Source organism: Drosophila willistoni, chromosome 3R (genome assembly GCF_018902025.1).
Source record: "Drosophila willistoni isolate 14030-0811.24 chromosome 3R, UCI_dwil_1.1, whole genome shotgun sequence".
Classification (NCBI taxonomy): domain Eukaryota; kingdom Metazoa; phylum Arthropoda; class Insecta; order Diptera; family Drosophilidae; genus Drosophila; species Drosophila willistoni.
In genome coordinates, this window is record NC_061086.1 from 26,267,169 (window position 1) to 26,291,057 (window position 23,889).

The window sequence follows — 23,889 nt, forward strand, 5'->3', positions numbered from 1 at the left end:
TTCTCATGGTGAGCGGGGGTGTTATTCGCTGCTGAATTTTTGTTCGTGCATTAATAATAAAATGGAAGTGGTGTATTTGTTATGATGAAAGATGAATTGGTAATACCAATTGTTTGCAAAGGTTAGCAGTGCACAGCGAACAGAAGCACCCACGTCACCGGGCGGACGGGTGCTCCGCTGGACAGCAGAAGTGAGGAGAATAAAAAGAAAAAAAAAACAGAACGCACATAAAATAAATATCAAAAAGAAAGTCTAATTGTGTATGTGTGTGTGTTTAGGTACATATGTATGACTGTGTGTGTAAGTGCGCGATTTTATGTGTTGAGCAATAGAGAACACAAGGTGCAAAAACAACAGCAACACCAACAAAATGTTTACAAAGAAATCCCATGCGGACGTGAAGAAATCGACTCTGAAGCTGCAAGACTGTAAAAAGGATTCAGCCTCCCGCCTGCGCCACCTGCGCATGATATTAGGTAAGGTGATCCGATCATCAGGCCCACCATTGCGTTGGTGTTTTCAATGTTAAATATTGTCATAATTTATGGTCTGAATAATAATAATAATTAAATGAAATCAAAGAAAGGCAAACTGGTTCGAATCATTCGAACGCAGGTGGGCGTCGTTCGGACCATTTTAGTTTTAATTTTTTTTTTTCGCTCAATTTTACTCGATCCACACTGATAGAGAACTCTCTGCATTAGGCCCAACCATTGTGGCTGCCATTTCCTGTTGGGCGGCAACAAACATTATGTTTAAGCAATATTCTCGACCCGTTCACTCTGGTCTTTGGATACCCTTTCTTGTGGGAGTTTTATTCATTGACTTTATGCACCTGTATGCAGATTATGAATTCCTATAACCAACGGCAACATGAACAATGCCCACAAATGCGTATTACTCCCACCAACCCCCACAGTTGCCATGGCTTAGTACTTTTAACTTTCTTTTTGTGTCATTGAACGAAATAATTTTCCAAACAACACAACCAACAATAACAACAACAACAACAACAACAGGTGCTCATTGCTGCAGTCGTGTTGGTAGTGGTGCTCCATGTGGCAGCCACCCATTGTTGGCAAATTGCACGCATTAGACATTCTTCTACCATTGGGGCTTCCAAGTTAGTGATGAGTTCCCGTTTGTTGTTGTCATCATGATCATCATCATCAGTATCAGTATATCAGGCCTCGGCAGACATCTTCGTGTTGTTGCCTTGCCTGGCCTTCTATTGGAGAAACCGGTTTCTAAAGGTCTCTGCTTTTTCTCACCCATTGCTTTTCACTCTTTGTTTAGCTTTCTTCTGTTTTGCGCTGTTTTTCGTGCTGATGACTGCAAAGCCGGCAATGCCCTCCACCCCAACTCAATCCCCAACTAGCTCTCTGTGATTCACCAACCTTTTGTATTTAAACAATATTAATATTAGTAGATATTTTTTTGTGGTTACTTTTGCGCATTCGTCACGGGCGGTTTACCGAAATTCCATATGGAAATTCAGATTGCCAATAGGGGATTCGCTTGTTATCAGTAAACAGGCTTTTGCGTCACCTGTTGTGGCCCCTCGATGGAGGTCTTATCATAGACACTTAAGCTAGGCTATTATTTTATCTTCCTACTCTATACGTACATACATATATTCAACATGCCCTATATATCAACAATTCGTTTACTTCATTACATTCTTCTTGCAGATAATGTGGATTTCGAAGAGTCTAAATCGCTGTTCGAGACAAATTACAGTCATGTGTACTTCATACTCTACGATACCTTTATTCAGGCCGAGGCCAATCTGAAACAAAAAGGTAATTAAACTACATATATCCGCATCTCTATGTTCCATTATTGAAAGTATCAACATATATTTTAACATGGAAGAAGCTATTAGAGCGTAACTTAATTCGTTTAGACATTTTTTTTGTTAAAATATTTATAGTATTAATAAACCCTTTAAGAGTTTTACATCTAAGAAGTAGCCTAGAAATCTCAATCGTTTTATATTTCATTGAATTAGAAGCTAAAAAATAAGTCTTTACTACGAATTATCAAATATAATTTAATCATACCGATTGAAAAATACTGTAATTAATGTTTAATTTATAAATTAAAAGTATAAATATTTTAATTAGGGCTTTGTAGTTGATAATCTAGAGCTTGAAAACGATCTTGCATAGTTACAAAATGGTAGGTTTTTAAATATTTATAAAGGGTATTCAGAACTACTGATTGTCTTAGAAATACTTGTTTAAAATTTTGACCCATTTAAATGTGTGTGGTTAATTTTGCTCGTATCTTTTTCGGGCCAATTAAGATAGCAAGTCAAGGTGGCATTTCTACAGAATGGTTGCTTCCTATAGCTACTTCATTTTTTACTTCTTTTTTTTTTGGGTCTTTGTTAATCTTTTGATTGTGCTTTATTTTTCGTTCCTACTCCCATTCTAGTTTATATTTATTTAATTTAAATATGGATATAAAATCGACAACGCTAAGATCAAAGAAATTCTAAATTAAGATTTCTGTTCTATTTTTTATCCAATTTTCTCTCTCTTTCTCACTTTCTCTCTCTCTCTATATATATAAATGTATATATAATTTATTGTTGTAAATCCTTTAACCGGCAGAACTTCCGTTTCACATTGGTAAGTCAATGGGATATCCTAAAAATGAAAATTTGCATCCGCCCATTCGATTTTGGTTTAAATCATAATGTTTGTTTTATTTTCCCTCCCATATAAATTCATAATGCATATTCCTCTATATACATAAATATATACAATATATAACCCTTTTAGTGAGCATATTTATATTAGAAAAGCATTTCATTTGTCTGTTCCTTTGAAGCTCTACTTCTTGTGTATTAGCCATTGGCATGACTATTCCATGAATTGGTTGCATCTTCGTCTTACCATCTTTGTCTATATTAATCATTCCACTTCTTTTAGTGCATAAGGCGCATCGCGAGGAACTGGATGGTTCATTATGGCTGCTCGAGAAGATTCTGTGCCTGCTGCCGGAGCTGTTGGCGCGTCGATGGCAATGCCATTCGCTGAGTCGCATTATGGCCAAACTTTTACATTTGGGAAATTCTCCAAAACTGCGACGCGAGGGTGTCAGGTAAGGAGTAAATTGCTTATTGTAAATCCAAACAATATTCTAATTATGGTAATTAATTGCAGATACTTTCTACTATGGTATCAGACACTGGGCGAGAATGCCCCTGGCTATGTGCATGCCATGTATGCGGATCTAATTCCCGGGCTTATTGTACCCCAGAAGGGGATCGCGGGGCCTGATACCGAATTTAGCGCGTCGGACTTTCTCACACATCCCAATATGAAGGCAGATGGAGGAATGGCTTCTGTATTCCATGACAATGCCTTTTCGCATCCTGTACAAAGTTCTGAAGTAGTAGCGTTGCTTCCACCGTCTTCCAGCGAGAAGTCAGCACCGCCAGATCCGAGGGACGGTCTGGAGGTGCTCCTCAATAGCATGGTCCAGACGGCGGCTTGTCTTCGGTGGCGTGACAACCGTGCCCAGAAAGATCATCGGGCATTTGCGTTTCTTCTGCAGCGTTTCATGGATGTGTTTTTGCCCGTCTTCTCGCCGAATTTCGATGCCAGCTGCTCGATATATAATCCCCGATTAGAAATGCCTGTCATGCGATCAATCAACAAAAAGGAGGAAGTAATGGCCTCCTGTGTCGTGGTCCTGATTAATTGGGTCTCGCGATTCACTCACGAGCGTTTGCTCAGTCACCGTCTGGACTGTGCCCTTCACATCGAGGACGTGGATCATGTTCGTCTGCAGGGCTATCAGCAGGGCCTAATCGTGCGCGATGTCTTTTATGTAAGCCGCGAGAACATTAATTTCGTTCACGAAGTCTATCGTCAGGCTTTCCTACTGAACTTCACATCCAAAGCTCAAATTGAGGCTATTCGCACGGCCATCGCTGTCTATCGGGATTGGATGACTGGTGATACGCCACCTCCATTCTTGCTGGAGCCCAATGATGATCCACCGCCCATTTCAACGGCCGGCGGAACGCCACGGAGTCAGCGCCTGCGAACTCCCTCCTATATCGGAGCCATGACCAGTTCAAAGGATCAACTAATGGTGCGTGCTGGCAGGCAAAATGTTCTGCAAGTCTTTGTCACCAATGCAGCGAATGTCTTCCTGGTGAATACGGCCAATCTGAATATCTGTTTCCCCACCCGTTCGCGTAACTATCGTTCCACGCCATTGGAAGAGCAGACAGAGATTTGCAAGAAGGTTCTCAACGTTTATCGCACTATGGTTATGAACACGGAAATGGATTCGCGAACATGGGAGCAATTGCTGCTGGTTTTGCTACAGGTCACCTCAGTCGTGCTCCATCAGAATCCCTATCCCCATCCACATCCACCGCAAGGCGGCGGTGGTAACATCTCCAAGAGTGCAACTCTTGGTGGAATATTGGGATCAGCTATTTTCCAGACGCTGATTGTTACATGGATTCGTGCGCACACCAAGGTGCCTGTCAACGTGATACTTTGGGAGAAATTTCTCACAGTTCTTCAGTCACTGACACATCGGGAGGAGCTAATTGTTGAATGGAACAAAACAATTCAAACTTTAACGCGAGTTTTTTCCCGATACACCTATGGGATAAGTTTGTTGGACCTGCCTCTGGATCGGGTGGCCGAAAGCCGGGCCGAGAAACGTCGGCGCATAGGCAGTGTGTGGCAAGGATCGGGTAGCACAGCCACTGGAAGTGCCGCTTCGTCGGCTGTAAGTCAGAGTCGTCAGCGGGAATCGTTGCCCGAGTTTAACAGCAGTCGGTCAGATGAGAACACGGGCTCCCAGCCTCCGTCGGCCATTACACACCATACCCGCCCCAATCACCAGCATTCACAATCCCATGGTGGTAATGCCATCCCAGGACAGGGCTCACGTCCTGTACCATTGACTCCCATGCTTAGCCGAAGCTATAGCGAGGGTAGCTTAGCCTCGGCGGCCAGGAATTCGCGTATTCGTCGCCGACGGGCTGCCACGCCCAAACCGAAGGCTTTACATCAACACGAAGAGCAGACACCACCTAATAATGCACAGGATTTGAGGCGAGCCATCTCTTTGGACTCTCTGGCGGCTATCCCATCGAAAAAGACCGATGTGGATGATACCGATAGTTATCGGGGGGAGGCGGATAATGAGAGCGGACCTGGCTCAAGAAGCCCATCCCCCACGGCTAGTAGTGGGATTGAAGGAGGATCCATTAAGGATGCCCAATTGCAGATTGATGCCAGTCTGGAAGATGGAAACTCCGGTAGCTACGGCAGCAATAGTGGATCAGGAAGCATTTCAGGACGCCGTTGCATCATTCTCGGGGGATCAGCAGAGGGATGGCATCCCGACTCCACATCTATTATGTGGAAGCGCATGCTTGGAGCCTTGGGCGATGTGAATCGCATTCCCAAAGCTGATTTGCATGCCCAGGTTTTCATGCATCTTCTGGAGATGACTCAGAACTTGATAAAGATTAAACAGAATCAGGGCATATCTACGGACAATCAAAGTACTCCACCGCCGCCCACTCTAGTGCCGCCTATTGGCATTGTGGCACCCTGGTGCTATGGCTCTCTCAGCTTGGATCGATCCTTTAAGAAAGGCAAGCTGTGGGCCCTCCAATTGCTTTGTTCCCTGGCCATCCATGGAGCCGTCGGCATGCAGCAGCTGCCATTGTTTTATCATGCCTTGCATCAGCTTCTTACTGGCGAAGATCGCGATCTAATCTATGCGATACTGAAGCATCTAGAGGGGCCGCGACTATTGAGTTTGCTTTTGCCTGGGCACACTCTACTTCTGCTGGATCTGGTACACGCAAGCGCCATATTGCTTACCTCTTTGGAAGTGCAACGCAATGTTACGCCCAGAGCTGAGGTGGCCGCTCTCTTAGGTTCACTGCTCTGCTATCCCTCGTCGCTGTTGACACGTCCCGTTCTCCAGCCGACGCCGCAACAATTCGAACTGATGGAGTGTCCTGATCTGCAGGATCATATCTTAAACATTATGCTGCGCTGTGCTCGGCGTGAACCCTCCGCCAAAGCTCGATGTATTGCTCTCTGCCAGTTGGGCCAGTGGTTGCTCCTGCGTCTCTCCCCGGTTGCGTCATCCAGTGCAGCTCGCGCCGCATCAGGTGGATTTCAACAAGCTGTCCCCCATCCAAAGAATGTGCACCCAAAGGAATCAGCGGCCAATTTCAATCCTCGCATAAAGGAAGTCCTACAAGTTTTGCTTCACGCACTCCAGTTTAAGCATCACACCATTGCCATGGTGGCTGTCGATTCGCTTAAATTGTGTGCGGAACGTGGACCCCAATTGGCGGCCATCGAGCGAGTTCCTCAGCTTATTATTACGGCACTATGCAAGGCACTGGAAATACAGAATGTTACCAAACCCAGGGATTCGGATAAGGTTGTGCTCACATCACTGATGCTTGGTCTCGGCGAGTTCTGTATGGCTATTCCCTCGGCTCTGATGCTGGCCCCGCTCAATGAACAGGGTGATACTCTGATTCTTCAAGTTTTGCGGGTTCTCCTCCAGGTGGCATCTGGTGCCCCGCGCCACGAGCGTGTCAAACTAACGGCCGATGAAGATTTTGACATGCAAATTGTGAACGACGATCTGCAGGGGGATGGACAATTGCCAGGGGCCAACTATCAGACATCCGAGACGATTCAGGTGTGCATAACAGCCATTAAATTGTGCGCCAAGGCGGTAACAATGAAGCTAATCACTCACCTGGGACACTTTCCCATGGGCATTGGAGCATCGCGACTCAGTTCAATGGTTGAGGAGCAGGATGATCTGCCCAGTGGGACGGGCGGCAATCAATTGGCAGACAATCGGCGCGACTCTGTGGAACTGCCATCTGTAGTCCACGCTGCAAATATGCAACTTTTTATGCTTAACTCTGGCCTCGTTGCCAGTTTCATTGAATTGCCCACACTGAAGTTGCCGGGCGGAGGAATAACTGCTGGATTAGTTACCGCTGAGAAGCAAGTGCGGGTACTTATGCGGGACTTGAATGGAAAAGCCTGCTGGGACGCGTCCATTCTCTATTCGGAGCCGCGTAACTCAAAGCCGGACGAGATGCCCCTGCGAAGGTTTTCAAAGATTGCAACTAACACCCAAGCACAACCATTGGATTCGATGGTTTCCTCGATTGTCGGACTGGAAGTCCAGGCGCCGAGGCATACGCTGCGTCATCGGCCTGCTGGTGTCCTGCCATTGGCCAAGGACATGGCTCCCGACTTGGACCAGTTGGACGACATGTTGGCTTACATTGGACACACAAGTCCCGAGTGTGTGCCGCCCACAGTAACGCAATTGAATGCGCCCAGCAGCAGTCCTATCAGCAGTAACCAGGAGGCACAGGCAATCTCTGTTATTCTCAATCAGCGAGTACTGGAACAAGAATTTGTAACACATTCGGCACAAGCTCCGCAGCCAGTTTTAAGGCATGCCAGCTCCAGCTCTTCGTTGCAACAACAACAACAGGCGGATCAACGATCCGTGCATTCGACCACATACGATTCCCTGCCCAATCGAACGGAAATGCCGTTCCAGTATTGTCGCTTGCTCTTTGCCCACTTAGGTCTAGCCGGTTGGGAGCGACGATCGCGCACTCATTTACTACAACGAAGCGAGAAACTGATGCGTGAACTGCGGAATGTTGATTTGCAGAAGTGCCGCGAGACTCACAAAATGGCCGTGATTTATGTGGCCGCCGGGCAAGAGGACAAGGGGAGCATATTGAAGAATACCAGCGGTAGCAGCACTTATGAAATGTTCGTCTCGGCCCTCGGTTGGGAAATCGATTTGGAAACGCACAATGGTTTTCTGGGCGGCTTGCCACGTCAGGGATGTGGGGCAACAGCCCCCTACTATGCCACACCCTTCCTGGAGGTAATCTATCATGTGGCCACACGTATGCCCTCCGATTCCTCGGAGGCGATGCTCCTGAAAACGCGTCATTTGGGCAACGATGAGGTGCATATAGTGTGGAGCGAACATCATCGGGACTACAGACGCGATATTCTACCCACAGAGTTCTGTGATGTTCTCATTGTGGTCTATCCGCTGAGAAATGGTCTCTTCCGTGTAACTGTGAATCGCAAGCCGGAGGTGCCCTGGTTTGGTCCCCTAGCGAATGAGAGTGTTGTCAGTGGAGCCTGTCTGGCCACTTTGATACGGGCCACAGCAATCAATGCCAGTCGCACCAAACGATCTGCCTTACCCCTCTACCAGCAATTGTAAGTACTAGATTAGCTTAGAACCTTTAGACTTTACTTTAATCAAATTAATTTCCATAGCTACGAGGAGCGTAATCGGTCGTTGGACAGTGTCTCGTCGCGTTATAAGGAGAGCACAACATTTGAGGATTTCGCAAGTCGCATATATAATCCGATGCCTTTGTCCACAATGGGCACATTGAGGGAATCAAATCCAGCTCCCCTTGCCTCCGCTTTGCTTGATCACAATCGTGCCTCCGTTAAGGGTAAAAGAGAATTCCCTCAAAAACTACAAAACTTACAATTAATGAATTCAATATTGTCGTAATTTCAGGCTGGGTTCAGGCGTCCATTGATGCGGCTCCCATGCTGGGCATTGTCCCATCTGCCTCAGCAGGCTCTACAGCGGCCATGGAAGCAGCCGCTGCCAATAGTGTGGCGTCCGCGTCACCACGCGGTCCCCGTAAATTGGGTGCCCCATTCAAGAACGTCACCAAAAAGCATTCGCTGCAACATATTGTCGTTGGAGCCGGCAGCAGCACTGGCAGCGGAGACACACCGCCAGAGAGTCCAACATTGCCACAGCGACGACTTAAATAATAATATTTGGCATTTTCAAATTAGTTTTGCCTTTCTCTACCATCTTTCCACCATATTGCACTAATACACAAATCTAGTACTCATTCCTCCCCGAAATTATTCCCCCACCCCACCCTCCAGAGAGCAGAGAGTTCTATTGCAAATGAAAAGTATTGCGAAACACGTTTCCTCCTACACATACAGAACATACATTTATTAATTTATTTGTTATTTTATTTTTATTCCTACTTAAATTAAGTTTAACCAATCTTTGTATTAACCTTTTACATATTTATTTTCGCCACCACAAAACACTCTCTTACGCCCATTTCCAAATGCAACACACACACACACACCCAATCCGTGCGTGTGTGTGTGTGGTTAAGTCTATAATAATTAATACTTGCATACATGCCTATAACATATAGTGTAACGACTCGCTACGATTTGTTACACAACTCCGAATTTTATTTAGTTGTTGATAATTTTGAATGAATTTCTTTTACATATTGATTTCGAATGCAATTCCATGTTACGTCCACTCAAAATGAATTGAAATTATTTCAACAAATGCTCTCAATCGTGTTTATTAACCCTTTTTTTACTATTATTAAATTATCTATTATATTAATTTCCAATGAATTATTTGTGTTCGCTTTGTTTGTTGCACTAATGACATACTCTAAAGTGAATACCAAGTTTTTAAATCAAAGTCCCCCCACTCTTTTGATTAGAATTATAAAACTATTATATTTATATTTAATTTCTTTATCTGCTGTAAAGTATTTCGATATTTTATGCTTGGCAACGAAATGCAAAAATTCAAAGAATTTAAAAAATCGTTTTTTAATATGCACAAAAAAAATAATTTAAATTTAAATTAAAAAAAAAAACACAAACAAATCAACTGCAATTAAATCAAAAGGTTTTAGCATATAAAAGAAAAGAAAAAAAAAACTTATTTTTGTCTCTTGACTTAAAGCAAAGCCCTCACTACTACTTATAGTATTATTTAAACGAGCTCTTTGTATAGTTAACCTAGTTTTAGGAAATCGAAAGTTGAATGGCAATCGTCGAGATAAATCAATCTTTGTGTTTTATATATATTTTTGTGTATGAACGAAATCGAAACCAGAATAACGAAAATTGTTTGTTAAATGATTTAAAAGAAAACTGTAATTCTTTTTGTGTAATTTACGGCGAATTGTTTAAACAAATTGATCAAATTTATACACTTACAATATATATATAAATATATATTTTATGTATTACAAAAACAAGCAAACAACAGTTATGGTTCATTCATTGCAATGTGTTTTTGTTGCACAAATGTTTTGAATGCAATTTTAGTCTAATTAAACGCAGTTTTATATTAATAAACAGAATGGAAGATAAAAAAAAAACAGCATACATAGATAAATACATACATAAGATATGTGAAAATTGTAACTAACACCAAGTAAACGCATTATATACATAATATATTTACATTTATATATATATTTACTTATTTATTCGAAAACGAACCGAAAGATTCAAAAAAAAAAAAGAAGAAGAAAAAACAGAAAAGATAACGCGAGTATTTTTCGTATAATAAAACTAAAATTCAACGATACCAAAAAAGAAGTAAACTATCTGTTCGACCAGGTGTCTCTATATGAGCATTATATTGCAGTAATTAACAGTTAGCTCAGCTGGGCACGCAATCGCTCCACTGACACCCATTCCAAGCGATGTCCCAGGCGGCGCCAGGCCCAGGGTTTGGGGCGCTCGGGTCTAATTCGGTCATTGGCATTGTCTGAATTTATTAGGGGTGACTTCTTGTTGTAGGCCCGAAAAATAAAAAACACACCCTGAAACTAGGCAGACAGACAGACGACATGGTATGTATGTATGTGCATGTATACGCATCTTACCACCAAATTAGAATTGGAATTTTTGTAATAGTCCCCCCTCCCCCCTTTGTCTAAGAGCCACCTTTAACCACCTTGGCCTGCGCACAGTTCTCTCCGAACGGTCGTTTCGTGTGAACGTCTCATTCTTTGTACGCGCTTCGTTCGTTTCACATCTTTGTTTCTAGCCATTACCAATTATTCCGAGTCTCCAGTTGTTAACAACATCAAAATGCGCACTCAAGTTCTCAGTTTTTGTATAACCATTTTGCTAATTGTTTGCCTCATGTAGGCGTTTGAATTTGGCCCAGTTAACAATTATGACTGCCCTTGCCTCCACCATGTTGGGAAATACCCCTCAAAGAATACGTCGATTGGGCGACAGTCTTCAGATGCTGACCAAGGAGGCTCGCCGTGAAGTTGTGCGATGTGAACGTAAGTAAATATACATATATCATAAAGCTATTACCCATATACCCGTATGTGCATTGCATCACCTTTCCAATTGTTTTTCCTCACTAAAAATATAGTAGTAAAAATACCCACTGACTGGTCAGATCCCGTCATCATAGCATATCTCTCTATGTGAAACATTCAGACATCGCTCAATATTTAATAGTACGATTATGATTGATGACTATCAGTATCTTTTGTCTGTATCTATATACAATATGTAGGTACATGTATATAGCAGATTTATTGCTTGTAAAGATGTAATAAATTCATGTGAAATATTGCCAGCGGCACAAACAACAGAATTAACTCTGTCAATTTGCATAGACAACGCGTCATCGCCAATTTGAACATTGAAAACCAGAGACATATGCATATCGAATGGTGAAAGCTATATCACGATATGTGTTATATTTTGTTTACTTTAGGTTTTCCATTAGGATAGAAGCTTAAATAAATACATATGTTGGGACAGCATATTTTTAATGGAATAAATAGAAAAGATATATGATGAAAGAATAAAAATAGAATAATTTCAGATAGTTTTTGCCCTTTTTGTTTCCAATGTTTGTACGACATTTGTCACATTTAAGTATTAATGCAAACAAAGAGTTACGGAAAAATGTGATATTACAAATTACATCCTTTTTTGTTGTTGTTGTTGTTTCTTTATGTGTGTGTTTCCCTGGGGAGGTAACTTTAGCTAAATTTGTAAATGAAGTTTTATATCAACAAAAAAAAACTTAATACCTAGATGAATGCCTGTCACGCGATAAACGAGTGTGTATTTACATATGCATGTACATATCTGTGCGTGTGTGTGTGTGTGTGTGTATGAATATTTGGAAAAGTCCTTGAGCCTTGCTGGTACTGCTAATTAAACTAACCTTGAACTGGCAGAAGTGGGCTTTGTTTTGAAGGTCATCGCAGATAGTCACTTCCATGGCAAAAGCGAGAAATCCATTAAAACAAGAATAACCAAGAAAGGATTGCCATTAGAATTTACAATTGGTGAATTTTAGAATGGTTTTTTCTTTTTAAACAAGTACACAAATCCAGTAAGTGTATTTTTCAAAAAATTTTAAAACTTGGGCATATAAATGATAAGCGAAGTCGTTGAAAAGTTTGCTTTGCTTTATCAGTTTGGTAAAAATTAGAAAAGTTTTTGATAGAAGAATTCTTCATATTCAGAGTTTGTTGTTTATATTGCGTATGCGACCCTATAAACGAGTTGAACGAGCCAAAAATTCCAAAATTTTACAAAAATAAAATGGCAAACATTAATGTCCACACCCACAGTTTAGTAAATTAGAATAAAAAAGAAACAAACAATACATGAAATATAAAATCAAAACAAAAAACGATAACAAAACAAAAACAAAACAACAATTTGGAGAAATCCGAAAAACAACAATAAATAAAACGAAAAAAATAACAAAGAGAAACTGCCTCGCTCATGAGAGACACGGAGAAATAGAGAGAGAGAGAGACACCTAGAGAGACACAGGGGGAGAGAGAGAGACTCTCTCGCAAAGAATACTGGAGAAGGAGAATTACTATTCGGTCTGATTGGTCTGGTCTGAGGCGACAGTGTCTAAGCAACGGCGACGAGCTGCGGTTGGTTCTTCGATACGGATTTTGGTCAATTTGTTTGGCTTTTTTTTTGTTTTTGGTTGTTTTTTTTTAAATGCGTGTTTACCCGATTTTTTCGTTTCGTTTTTCAAGTAAACTCAGCGCCGATCTCATTTACATATGCAAAATACATGATATCGAGTTCTAATGCAGATAAAACACACAACAAAACAAAACAAATATAACCTTGAGTGGAGGAAGAGTAAAATTTTCACACAGTTCTATTTATTGAAACTCACTTAATTAGAGAGCACGAAATGGTGTTAATTTTGGCCTGTTTACGTATACGTAATGTAGTCAAGTGTTTTTCAATTCATGTAAATTGATAGCCCAAAAAAACTGTGCACGCAATTTGGTGGGGGAAGGGGCGAAGAAGAAAGGAAAATTGTTTTCTCTGTTTCTGCATTAATTTCAAATCAATTATATTCAATTATTTTGATCGGTCTAGCAAATAGAAGCGAAGCAAAAATAACAAGCAAAATTTCTTTGCTTCATTGACTTTTGGGGGCTCAACAATTGGAAATTGCAACAAAATTTATGATCAACATTTATATATCTACATATAGATATCAATCTGTTTCATTCAAATTATTTATTATTCTTATAATAAATTTTCCGTGCTCTTTTTATGTTTTCCGCTTGTTAGTTCTGGAATATATATATACGTATATATATTTACTTTCGGAGGCCATAAGAACTCGCATAAAAATCAAACAAATGTGAAAAATAACTAAACAAATTTCTAGTTGGATAAAGTCGTGAAATTTCATGAGATAAAAATGTAAAAATAAATTATACTTCATGTGAGAGAATTATCAAAAAAACTATAAATTCTACAAGGAAAAAAAAACAAATAAATTCCCCAAGTAATCATGGAGCTAATCAGAAAGTACAAACAGGGAAAGCTAACCACTGGTGATATACGAAATCTGAATAGTATGTTTTATTTATAATATTAATATAATTATTATTTTTTTTTCTGATTATATATATATATGTATGTACATATATTTACATATTTTCGAAATGTGTTGTGGCCCTTCGAATGTATTTTTAGCCTCAACCTTCATAACAATGAGAAAAATGACACCAAAACAATGTGAAATTTGTCGAATAGATGAAAACTGTCGAAATGTTGTTATTGACAAGGAATATTTTTGATCAATTAAGGCAAATTCGTTATGCTTGTCCGGCTGTCCATCATGACGGATGAGATGATGATGGCTGGCATATAGACATATATACTGAATATATTCGGTTAGGAGGCACGTCTTCTCTCATCAATAAACTCATAAAAGGCGTTGCAATCATCTGGCAAATGTTTTCAAAAACTTGCAGACAACAAATTTTAGTAATGAATATGGCCCTGACATTGCACAGTGGAGCAGAGCAATGAAACCGGTTTAAAGATTTATAGTTTTTTATTAATACACAGTCCAAATCGAATTCGAAAGGTGCTAAATAGGCTAATGTGTTAAATTTTGTCAAATATTATTGCCTATTTTTCTTCTTTTCTTTTTTTTTATTATTATTTAAACATTAATTTTCTTCCCACTTTGCCTCTGACGTTTCGTTTTGTTTGTGTTTGCCTTAACACACGGAAAGGGGGATGGCTGGTTGAAAGTTAATAAACAATTAAACAAGTGGGCAACAGTATGAGTGGATACAGTTCATAATGCGCATACGCCATGTGGTCTGCATTTAATGGCATCAACAAATTTTGGCAAAAATCTTAAGAACACCATAGAAAATAAACTTCCGCGACTACTTAAAAGTAGAACTAAAATTAATATTTGTAATAATGTTAACAAAAATTACAGCAAGAGTATAAGAAAGTTGATATAAACCTTTTATTAAACACTTGATTCAAACACTTGTTCGCCTATATGAAAGTGTACATTATGATGTGACCAAAATTGGAGTTTCTACAATATATGTGGGCATTTCAAGTTTAATTATTAGGTACTAATAGATGTTTGGATCAGACATAAGTATTAGCTTAGATTATAAGTCTTCTGCCCACTTATTGTCAGACTTTTTTTGAGTTACAATATAAATGTTTTTTATAGTTTTCACTACAATATTACGCAATCAGCGTACAATTCTGAGTCTTAAATCCATATACAGTTAAACAAACTGGCCAAAAAGAGCACAAACAAAACTGTGATGAGCTAACGATTATTTGAGTATCTCATCGAATAATGGCAATGACATTAGCTCAGGCTAAGGCTTAGGCCTATATCTACATACATACATATTTATTAATGTTTTTGTTCCGCACTCTGGCCGAGATGTGGGGGCATGATACACCAATTGATGATGTCATTTACATGTGTTTCCCGCTCTCAAGCGTTTCATGCAACTTGAAATATGTACAAACAAATATATGCGTAGTAAATGGCATGAAATGTATGCATATAGAAGTATGATTGTATTGTATTGAATGTATATAGACATAAGTATATTCATCCAAAACACACACACACACAGTCACACCAATAATATTCTATTTAATGCGTTCAAAGCACTGGGAATCGGTTGATGTTTTCTCTATTACTTGTAAATATGTATATATTTAGTAAAAAATCATCCGCCCATTTAATGGGCAATTAAAATGTGCGAAGAAAATGAAAGCGACACTTTTCTCAAACATTATCGTAATTTTCAAAACAAAAATTACTTTTTTGACTTTTGCATTTAATGAAACAAAACAAAAAATATACACATACGTCCATATATGTCAAAATAACGCATAGCATTCGAAATGTTGCATCAATTTATGAATCCCTATTGAACAGCAGGCATCACGACGAGACTCGTTAACCCAGCCCCGTACAACATTTTAGAATGATATCATACCTCCAATATAAACTTTAAAATCTACATAAACACAGCAAGCCAAAACCTGCCACTAATTCACAGCTGTCTTTAGGTAAATTTTATATACAAAGTTCATTCAATCAGGCACCCCAACCTTCCCAGTAGACGACGCATTATTCTTATAAATTTTCTTCGAATTTGTTGTAAACGCCAAGTTCCTGGTTTGTCAAGCGTAATAAATGGCAAACAATATATCTCTTAAAGTTTAACCTTGCCAAAAAAACTATATACAATATATTATAAATATATCTACAAGCGAGGCATGGAATGACCTTTGTTTGAAGAAAACTCTCATAGATACGTCAACAGTGCGTATACATGATATCTCGAAAACTATGAATAACGACTAATCATCTATACATTGAGAGGCATAAATAAAAATAAATGTAATTTGTATTCTTGATAGAGCTTCTATTAATCTTAAAGATATACATAGCTGTCGGTGCCTTTTTCAACATTTCGACGTGATTGTAATGTGAAATTATCAACAATTTACAATTATGATTTCATTGATTACTTTCTTCATTCAAATACTGACAGATAGTAAGATATCAGTCAATGAAGTAAGGTATTTGTTCAGCTTAAATTTTTGCAAAAATGAAACCATATATAATATATTTTACTTACAATTATTTGTAATTTCCAAAAATTATTTTTTAGATATAGTAATATGTCTACTGATACTCGTTGCTGTTTTTTCCATTGTATGGAGCTTTTCGCTGCGGATGTTATCAAATGATTTCTATGATGGCATTATCAGTCCCGAACTACAATTTCGACGACGCGAAGAGCATTCAAATCAGGAGGTATTCCATAGAGATTTTGTCAGGATACGACAGTCATTTAGTTATGGCAATAGGAATACCATAGAAAATGATGCCATAACTGAATCTCTAACCACCGAAAGCCGTAAGTAATCTAATAGTTTATAAAATGCAGAGGTTAATCAATGTTATTGTTTAGAAACTTCAATGCCAATCGTCTCGCATATCTATGCACTGAAGGAGGATCGATCAATTCCTGAACGTAGAATTGCCGAAGAAAATAAAACCACAAAGGCTACCACGAAATCTCCACAGCCAACTGTGGAGCCCAATCCTGAAGCAGATCTTCAATTTCTGGAGCATAGTAAGCCCATTTATAGTAACTATATTTAACAATGATTTAACCATTTGATTTAACCTTTATTTTGATAGTGTCTATTGATATACATACCACAATATGGAGCAGAGGATTAAGTGCTCAGTTTGTTTATGCATTTCCTATATTATCTGAAATTCTGGCCGTTATATGGACAGCAATGTGCCTGATCTTTCGAACGGGCAGCAAAAAGAACTCGTAAGAATTTGAAATTAAATTATTAATATTTGTTTTAAATGTTTTCTTTAAACATTTAGCGTTTTGCCGCAACCTTGGCGTATTGTAGTTCCATCGATAATAATTTACACCCTAATGAGCTTGGCCAGTGTGGCATATACGATTGTAACGAATGGACATTTGAAGCGTTTATGCGGCCAGCTACGTCAGAATGTCACAACTCCAATCAGTTGTGGCGATGCCATTGCCCTGCTGCGTCCCTATATACGGGAACATTATGTCTCCCATGATGTGTACTTGGACCTCTTCCGTGCCAGCTATATAATTGTAATGGTGCTCTGGCTGATGGCATTAATTATAACAGTGTTGCGCTTCATTTTTGCTGTCGACTTCCAATTGGTCGACATCGATGAAATGTTTGACCAACATCGAGCTGAGGTGCCTCCCCAGATGGTCTCCATTCAGCCAGTTTATACAGAGATCGTGCAAAGCAGTCCACAGCATCAGCAGATCGAACCAGGACAGAGGCCACGATCCGAAGATGATTATCAGAGTGCCAAGTCTCGATTGAGTGACCTGGCTATGCCGTTGCTTGAGCAACGGACGAGTTTAGCATAGAAATTAAATGTTTTAATGCATTATGTATACTTAAGCACATATAAGCAATCTCAGGTTTATTTTTATACTAAAATAACTATAATAATGTTCAGTGATCATTTAATTGATTATTGATTGATGTACATAAGCTTAAAACAAGGAACTAGTGCCTCGAAATAAAATGTATAGGTTTATGATGCCTTCACTTAGCATATGTAAATGAGCTAAAAAAAAACATTTATTCAGTGGATATTGAGCATATTGGGAACCCTGTTGTTTTGCTTTTTGAACCATGATCGACCGTTAAATTTCGTGCACTGGTTCCGATTCACAGGTGTCACGCTGTCTATCGATTTCGATTGTTGCGTGGGCGGTCGATTACACAGCTTCATTCCGCTTGCGCTATCGGCTTAGAAACGCGACATAAACAACATTCTCCATTTTTATTGTATCCATTTAGTTAGCTAGTATTATTTAAAGGAATCTGTTTATGGTGAGATAAACAATGTCCATGCCGGATACCTGAGAGACAAACTCACTTTGGCATAAAAAACATTGGGAATTTATATTCGCGGAATTCAAATACAGATAGGTAGAGAAGGATAATTTGTAGCAATGACATTGAACGAAAGTGACGCACACAAGCAACTGGAATTGACGCGCAACTTCCTAGAGCTCTCCCGCAATGAAGACACCTGTTCGGCCCTACGTAGCTCTGATTGCATTCAACTATTGGTGCAGATCCTTCATGGCAATGACGAGGGTTTGGCCACCGCCAGAAAATATGCCGGCCAAGCTCTACATAACATCGTACGGAGCAATGAACGAGAAGTGAAGGTACTTCGGCTGCTGGACCAACTTCTTGACTACTCCAATTTTCTAAGGACGCAGCTGCAAAGTGGTGGAGAGGCCATTGCCGATGATATAGATCGGCATCCCTTGGCGTCTGTGAAACTGCTAATGAAGGCCAGTTTCGACGAAGAGCATCGGCAAATCATGTGCGAACTGGGGGCTCTAAAGGCTATTCCAAATCTAGTCCATTTGGACCATGCAGTACATGGACCGGCCGCCCGTGAGCAATGCAATTCGTTAAGGAGCTATGCTCTGATGTCCTTGACGAATCTCACTTTTGGCGATGAGAATGTGCACAACAAGTCGTATTTGTGTGGCCAGAGACCGTTTATGGAGGTGCTTATTGCCCAGTTGCATACAGCGCCGGATGAGCTCTTACAGGTTTGTGGATTTACTCTTTCAAGTCCTCAGTTCTTTCTACTTTCTCTATATTCTTTTAGATTGTTGCTGGCGTTTTGCGTAATCTTTCCTGGCGCGCCGACAAGCATATGAAGACTATTTTCAATGAACTTGGAACAGTGACTGCTTTGGCACGGGCTTCTATGCAGAATAAGAACGAGAATACATTAAAGGCCATCCTATCTGCACTGTGGAATCTCTCGGCCCATTGCAGCACAAACAAGGCGGAGTACTGCGCCGTCGATGGAGCGTTAGCTTTTCTTGTTGAAATGCTGAGCTACGAGGGTCCGAGTAAGACCCTCAAAATAATCGAAAACGCAGGTGGTATCCTTCGTAATGTTTCCAGTCACATAGCTGTATGCGAAAGCTACCGACAGATCCTTCGGCAGCATAATTGCTTATCGATCCTGCTGCAGCAACTGAAATCGGAGAGCCTAACTGTCGTGAGCAATGCCTGCGGAACGCTATGGAACCTCTCGGCTCGCTGTCCTGTGGATCAACAGTTTCTCATAGACCACAATGCCATACCGCTACTACGGTCCCTCATTTCTTCGAAGAATGCCATGATTGCCGAGGGCAGCGCTTCGGCTTTGAAGAATTTGGTAAACTATCGAGCTTCCTTGGAACTATTGTCTTCTGCTGATAATACTTCCCTGGAGAAGGAGTCGAACGGGCATGCGGGAACACTACCGCGGCGGTACAGCTCCATGCGGTTGAGCTCCAATCCTACGGGTTCCTTAAAGAAAGTTCGACCCACCACAGTGACCACTGGCACCCAAGGGTTGTTGCCACGAAAATGTGAAAGTCGCGAATCGATATACTCGGGTAAATCGGACTCAACAAAATACTCTAGCAAGTCTGACGGGTGTAAGAGTCATTTTGAGATGGTCACACCAACAGAAGAGCAGCCAATTGACTACTCAATGAAATATGTAGAGCATAAGGCACCTCCAACCACTGCAAAACGCTTTGAAATCGACTTGGATCAGCCGACAGATTTCAGTGCTCGTTACAAGGAAATTAGACCTGCTCAGCTTCCACAAATTACTCCTGCTGAGAATGAGTTGCCATTGGGCAAGACAACCTCTGCTTCAGAGCTGAGAAAAGAGAAGGGAATAATTGTAGATCCTGCATCAAAGCAACAACGACTTACACCCGAAGCTGAGACAGAACCAGGAGAGCGTCCTATCAACTACTGCGAGGAAGGGACACCCGGTAGCTTCAGTCGTTTCGATTCCCTAAATAGTTTGACCGACAAGACTGAAAAGCCTGACCCAAACAAAACACCTGTGAAACCAGCTCCACCTCCGGCACCAGCTTTAATCACGGACTCGGCCCTGGAAACTCCCCTAATGTTTTCGCGAAGAAGTTCCATGGACTCGTTGGTGGGGAATGGAGAGGATGACGACACCATTGCCTGTGATGACAACGGTTCGGTTATCAGTGAGTATAGTCGGATGCAAAGCGGTGTTATATCGCCCTCAGAGCTGCCGGATTCTCCAACTCAAAGTATGCCACAATCGCCGAAGCGAGAATCGAAGCACACCAAATCAGAACTCCATGGACAGCAAGAGGAAATAAAAACAAATAGCAATGTATTCGCGGATAAACTTAACAGATTTCACGAGGAAACCACGCCAGCTGTGTTTTCGTGCGCCACCAGCTTAAGTAATCTAAGCATATTGGACGATCAGAATGCGAATCTTTGTCGAGTACAACCTATCGGCAATGACATCAATGGCAACAATGGAGATGCCCCTCGCAGCTACTTCACAGAAGATACGCCGGCATTGCTTTCAAAGGCGGCCAGTAATAGTGATCTGTCCACTTTGTCTATTGCTAATGCCGAGGATCAAGAACAGCCTCCGCTGCCAGCTCGGGCCAGACCAGAGGATCCCATTGCAAAGATGCGTTGTGGTGGCACCGGGCCCCTGCCCAGCTACCTGCCCGTAACAGATGAGATGAGCAAATACTATGTAGAGGACAGTCCTTGTGCCTTCTCCGTGATATCTGGCTTATCTAATTTAACCGTGGGCTCCGCCAAAGTGGGGCCAGCTCTCAAATTGCCACCACGAATGGCTGAGCAGGCGCCTAAGTTGCCACCTCGACGCACTGCATCGCAAGCTGATGTTGTAGAGCCACGCCTTCCGCCCAAGCGCAGTGATTCACTCAGTTCACTCTCAATGGATTCGGATGAGGACTGTAATTTACTAAGTCAAGTAAGTAAACTTTAAACTTGTATAGATTACGACCATAAACCATTTTGCTTTCGCACTTGTAGGCTATCGCAGCCGGTAGTTGCCGGCTGCCACCAAGTGGAGCAAGCACTAGCAACACCAGCACCAATACCAATCTCAGCATTTTGCCCAAGCTAAATGGACAACGAAGGCAGACAGTTAATGGAACTAAAGCTGAATACAGCTCCGATGACTCTTTGGACGAGGATGATGATGGCGAGTCCAAGTCGCTGTTCGAACAGTGTATATTAAGTGGCATGCACAAATCGAATGACACTCTAGAGATGGACAACGAAAGGCAAACCCCGCCGCCGCCACCTCCGCTCCCTGCAGCGACACAGTTAGGAACAGGGCAAAGCTCCCGGGATCGTTTTGTTAGCAATCAGGTTAAGCAAATTGAATCGATTCTCGCCGGACGGCCTTCCTCCTCTACTCTTAGTTCTAACAATAGCAGCAGCAGTCGATTACCTGCCCATTGGGTGTAATTCGATCTAATTTAATTTTTAATCTATGCGGTAATATTCTTACGGTCTCAATTTTCCTATAGTTCAGATTAAAAATTTGCGCTTAAATTTAACAATTTAAAGAAATGTAAATAATTAGTTGTGGTAGTTGGGATACAGCAGTCGATATACATGGATATTTTTAAATTAATTTTAGTGGTCAGCTACTCCTCTTTCCTTATCCTCTTCTTAGGTTTGTTTCAGCTCAATAGAAATGTTTTCGCGCATTTCGCTCTTTGAAAAACGAGATGGCGAAAATGGCCACTCCCGCGGCTGCGACCACAACAAATAACAGAATAAAAAAGATTTTGGCATTGGACATGCCCGGCTTGGGATCCTCTTTGTGCTCGCGGGGTGGTTCAAATGTTTTGGCATTTGGTATGATGTTGGCCCGAGCCATTGTATCCTGGTACTGGCAATCGTAATAGAAATGATAACAAAACTATGAATATTTGAAAGGTTTTGTGAAGATTAGGTAAACCTACCGGCACATCAGAATTTGTGTCGATGTCGAAGAACTTAAAACTGTGTATATCATGATTATCCGACAAGTCACCCGTTGTGGCAGATAGACCAAAATAATACCCTGTGGGCAGTTCAACATTGGTGACTACAAAGCAGTTCTTCCACTCGTTCTTGTTTTCCAAGTCCGTGGACACGGATAATATGTCGTTCTCGTAGCGTATGCTTATAAGCGTTTCATAATCCACATTACGAAAGCGAACTTCACAGCCTGCCAACTGAGTGTGGGTGCCATCACGATCATGATCATAGCTCCAGCTGCCATTGTTAACCATGGCACTCAGATATGGATGTTGATGCTGCAGAGAACTAAAGTGAGTATAATTCAACTGGTAAATGCATTGTCACTCACATTATGCGGACCATTGTGATTGCTGTAGGTATCCAATATAACAGCCAGCCCGGAGAAATGGTCTTTGCTGCCGAAAACTGAGCCAGTTTGCATGCGATCCTTGGTGTACCACAACGCAAAGCCATCACCAAAGAGTTCAGTTCCTTTCCCATGCACTTTGAAAGACACATGCACCTCCCAGTTTCGTGACATGACGGGCTGAGGGAGATTAAATTGAATTACACTCAACCGGCGTTTTCTTAAACCCCTCCCCCTTTTTATCATACCGCATAGTTCCAAAGGGCACCGCTCTTTGATTGCAGATCGGGCGTCAGTCTTATGTAGTTGCTGGTTACCATTGTATTGCCCAGGAAGTCCCAGTGAGGCAGTATAACGCCAACGCCTGCAAGTTTCGTCATTAGTCATAATACGAATTTTAGTCACGGCGATCGTCATTAGCGATATTACCTTGAAATGGACGCACCAAGCTATGTTCACGCTTCATGTAATCCCCGGAATTGCTGTTATCACAAGCAACCAAATTCAGGGCTATTACAGCGCCAATGTAAGCCAGGACGAGGTAGCCACTGTTAGTCTGCATCATTGTGGCATGCGGGGGCGACTTTTGTACAAACAAAACTTCTAGAAATTTATTGTAAAAAAAAATTTTTTTTTTTGCAAAACCGCTTGATTTTAATTAGAGGTGTCCCCAATCACTTATCGATAACAATAAAAAAGCCGCGATTATTTCACAGCTGATGGCCTAAAAATAAATAAATTTCAATTTATTTTGATTTTAACCTAATTGTGGCCGTGTGCTAGAACTGTGTTTAACGAAGTTAACTGAATAATCCATTTCTAGATATATATGTATACGTATGTATCTATAAAAATTCTTAAAATTCAGAGTTGAAGAAGTACTAAAGTCAGCAACACCACGTAACGCGCCTTGATTCTAGCATGTACATTTTTTTTTATCTACTATACTAAATTAAATTTATTGAATATTAAATTTAACAAAATGCTTCAATTAGTGAAACCTCCCCACGACAAAAGGCCGAAAAGTAATCGACGTTTCAGTCCGAAAAATTATCGATGTTTTGCTTTGATGACTTATCGACAATCGATGCCTTTCACCGTTGCATACTTTTCAAACATTATTTTCGTCGCCGTTAAATTAAAAAATCCACCTGCCTGGGATTTTGAGAATTTTTGTAATACATTTATGGTCAAACTCCTTAACTTAGTCAAGCTGTATATTGGTGAATTTTCAGCAGACTTGAAACGCAAATAGGTATTTATCTATGTATCTATCTCACACCATAAAGACCTTTCAATACATTAAATTCTGGGGAAACTAAAATTTCAACCCGATTTTGGCAAAACAGATATCACGATTTTTACCGAAAATGGGTCGAATATTGGTCA

General features: G+C 40.8%; 4 protein-coding genes across 5 annotated transcripts; 3 read left to right on the forward strand and 1 right to left on the reverse strand.

Annotated features, from left to right (window-relative positions):
* The first annotated feature begins 250 nt into the window (after positions 1-250).
* Positions 251-9,399, forward strand: LOC6647977 (probable Rho GTPase-activating protein CG5521). The gene is made up of 6 exons (XM_023178582.2): positions 251-476; positions 1,692-1,802; positions 2,940-3,111; positions 3,174-8,288; positions 8,349-8,533; positions 8,602-9,399. Exons 1-6 carry the CDS (start codon positions 371-373, stop codon positions 8,865-8,867), a joined length of 5,955 nt encoding a protein of 1,984 aa, XP_023034350.1. The 5' UTR covers positions 251-370; the 3' UTR covers positions 8,868-9,399.
* Positions 9,400-11,038: 1,639 nt separating this feature from the next.
* Positions 11,039-17,837, forward strand: LOC6647976. Of its 2 annotated transcripts, none has more exons than XM_023178577.2 (5): positions 11,039-11,173; positions 16,364-16,612; positions 16,667-16,831; positions 16,900-17,041; positions 17,101-17,837. In XM_023178577.2, exons 1-5 carry the CDS (start codon positions 11,059-11,061, stop codon positions 17,636-17,638), a joined length of 1,209 nt encoding a protein of 402 aa, XP_023034345.1. In that variant the 5' UTR covers positions 11,039-11,058; the 3' UTR covers positions 17,639-17,837. The 2 variants fall into 2 exon arrangements, with proteins under 2 accessions (XP_023034345.1, XP_002069800.2); XM_002069764.4 differs by lacking the exon at positions 11,039-11,173 and adding an exon at positions 13,481-13,759.
* Positions 17,838-18,005: 168 nt separating this feature from the next.
* On the forward strand, positions 18,006-21,685 carry LOC6647975 (adenomatous polyposis coli protein). The gene is made up of 3 exons (XM_002069763.3): positions 18,006-18,850; positions 18,910-21,087; positions 21,150-21,685. Exons 1-3 carry the CDS (start codon positions 18,233-18,235, stop codon positions 21,588-21,590), a joined length of 3,237 nt encoding a protein of 1,078 aa, XP_002069799.1. The 5' UTR covers positions 18,006-18,232; the 3' UTR covers positions 21,591-21,685.
* LOC6647974 (vesicular integral-membrane protein VIP36) lies at positions 21,570-23,193 on the reverse strand. The gene is made up of 5 exons (XM_002069762.3): positions 22,930-23,193; positions 22,749-22,864; positions 22,483-22,680; positions 22,094-22,429; positions 21,570-22,020 (listed from the first exon to the last, which is right to left on the reverse strand). Exons 1-5 carry the CDS (start codon positions 23,063-23,065, stop codon positions 21,814-21,816), a joined length of 993 nt encoding a protein of 330 aa, XP_002069798.1. The 5' UTR covers positions 23,066-23,193; the 3' UTR covers positions 21,570-21,813.
* Positions 23,194-23,889: the final 696 nt, after the last annotated feature.

Bases quoted from the DNA above. Each gene is read 5' to 3' on its own strand.
- LOC6647976 (XM_023178577.2), top strand. From the start codon at position 11,059: ATGACTGCCCTTGCCTCCACCATGTTGGGAAATACCCCTCAAAGAATA. The intron at 11,174-16,363 runs GTAAGTAAATAT...ATTATTTTTTAG, and splicing joins TGAAGTTGTGCGATGTGAAC to ATATAGTAATATGTCTACTG. The intron at 17,042-17,100 runs GTAAGAATTTGA...TTAAACATTTAG, and splicing joins ACGGGCAGCAAAAAGAACTC to CGTTTTGCCGCAACCTTGGC.
- LOC6647974 (XM_002069762.3), bottom strand. From the start codon at position 23,065: ATGATGCAGACTAACAGTGGCTACCTCGTCCTGGCTTACATTGGCGCT. The intron at 22,865-22,929 runs GTAATATCGCTA...CGAAACTTGCAG, and splicing joins CTTGGTGCGTCCATTTCAAG to GCGTTGGCGTTATACTGCCT. The intron at 22,430-22,482 runs GTGAGTGACAAT...AGTTCTCTGCAG, and splicing joins ATCACAATGGTCCGCATAAT to CATCAACATCCATATCTGAG.
- LOC6647977 (XM_023178582.2), top strand. From the start codon at position 371: ATGTTTACAAAGAAATCCCATGCGGACGTGAAGAAATCGACTCTGAAG. The intron at 1,803-2,939 runs GTAATTAAACTA...CACTTCTTTTAG, and splicing joins GGCCAATCTGAAACAAAAAG to TGCATAAGGCGCATCGCGAG. The intron at 8,289-8,348 runs GTAAGTACTAGA...TAATTTCCATAG, and splicing joins TTACCCCTCTACCAGCAATT to CTACGAGGAGCGTAATCGGT.
- LOC6647975 (XM_002069763.3), top strand. From the start codon at position 18,233: ATGACATTGAACGAAAGTGACGCACACAAGCAACTGGAATTGACGCGC. The intron at 18,851-18,909 runs GTTTGTGGATTT...ATATTCTTTTAG, and splicing joins CGCCGGATGAGCTCTTACAG to ATTGTTGCTGGCGTTTTGCG. The intron at 21,088-21,149 runs GTAAGTAAACTT...TCGCACTTGTAG, and splicing joins ACTGTAATTTACTAAGTCAA to GCTATCGCAGCCGGTAGTTG.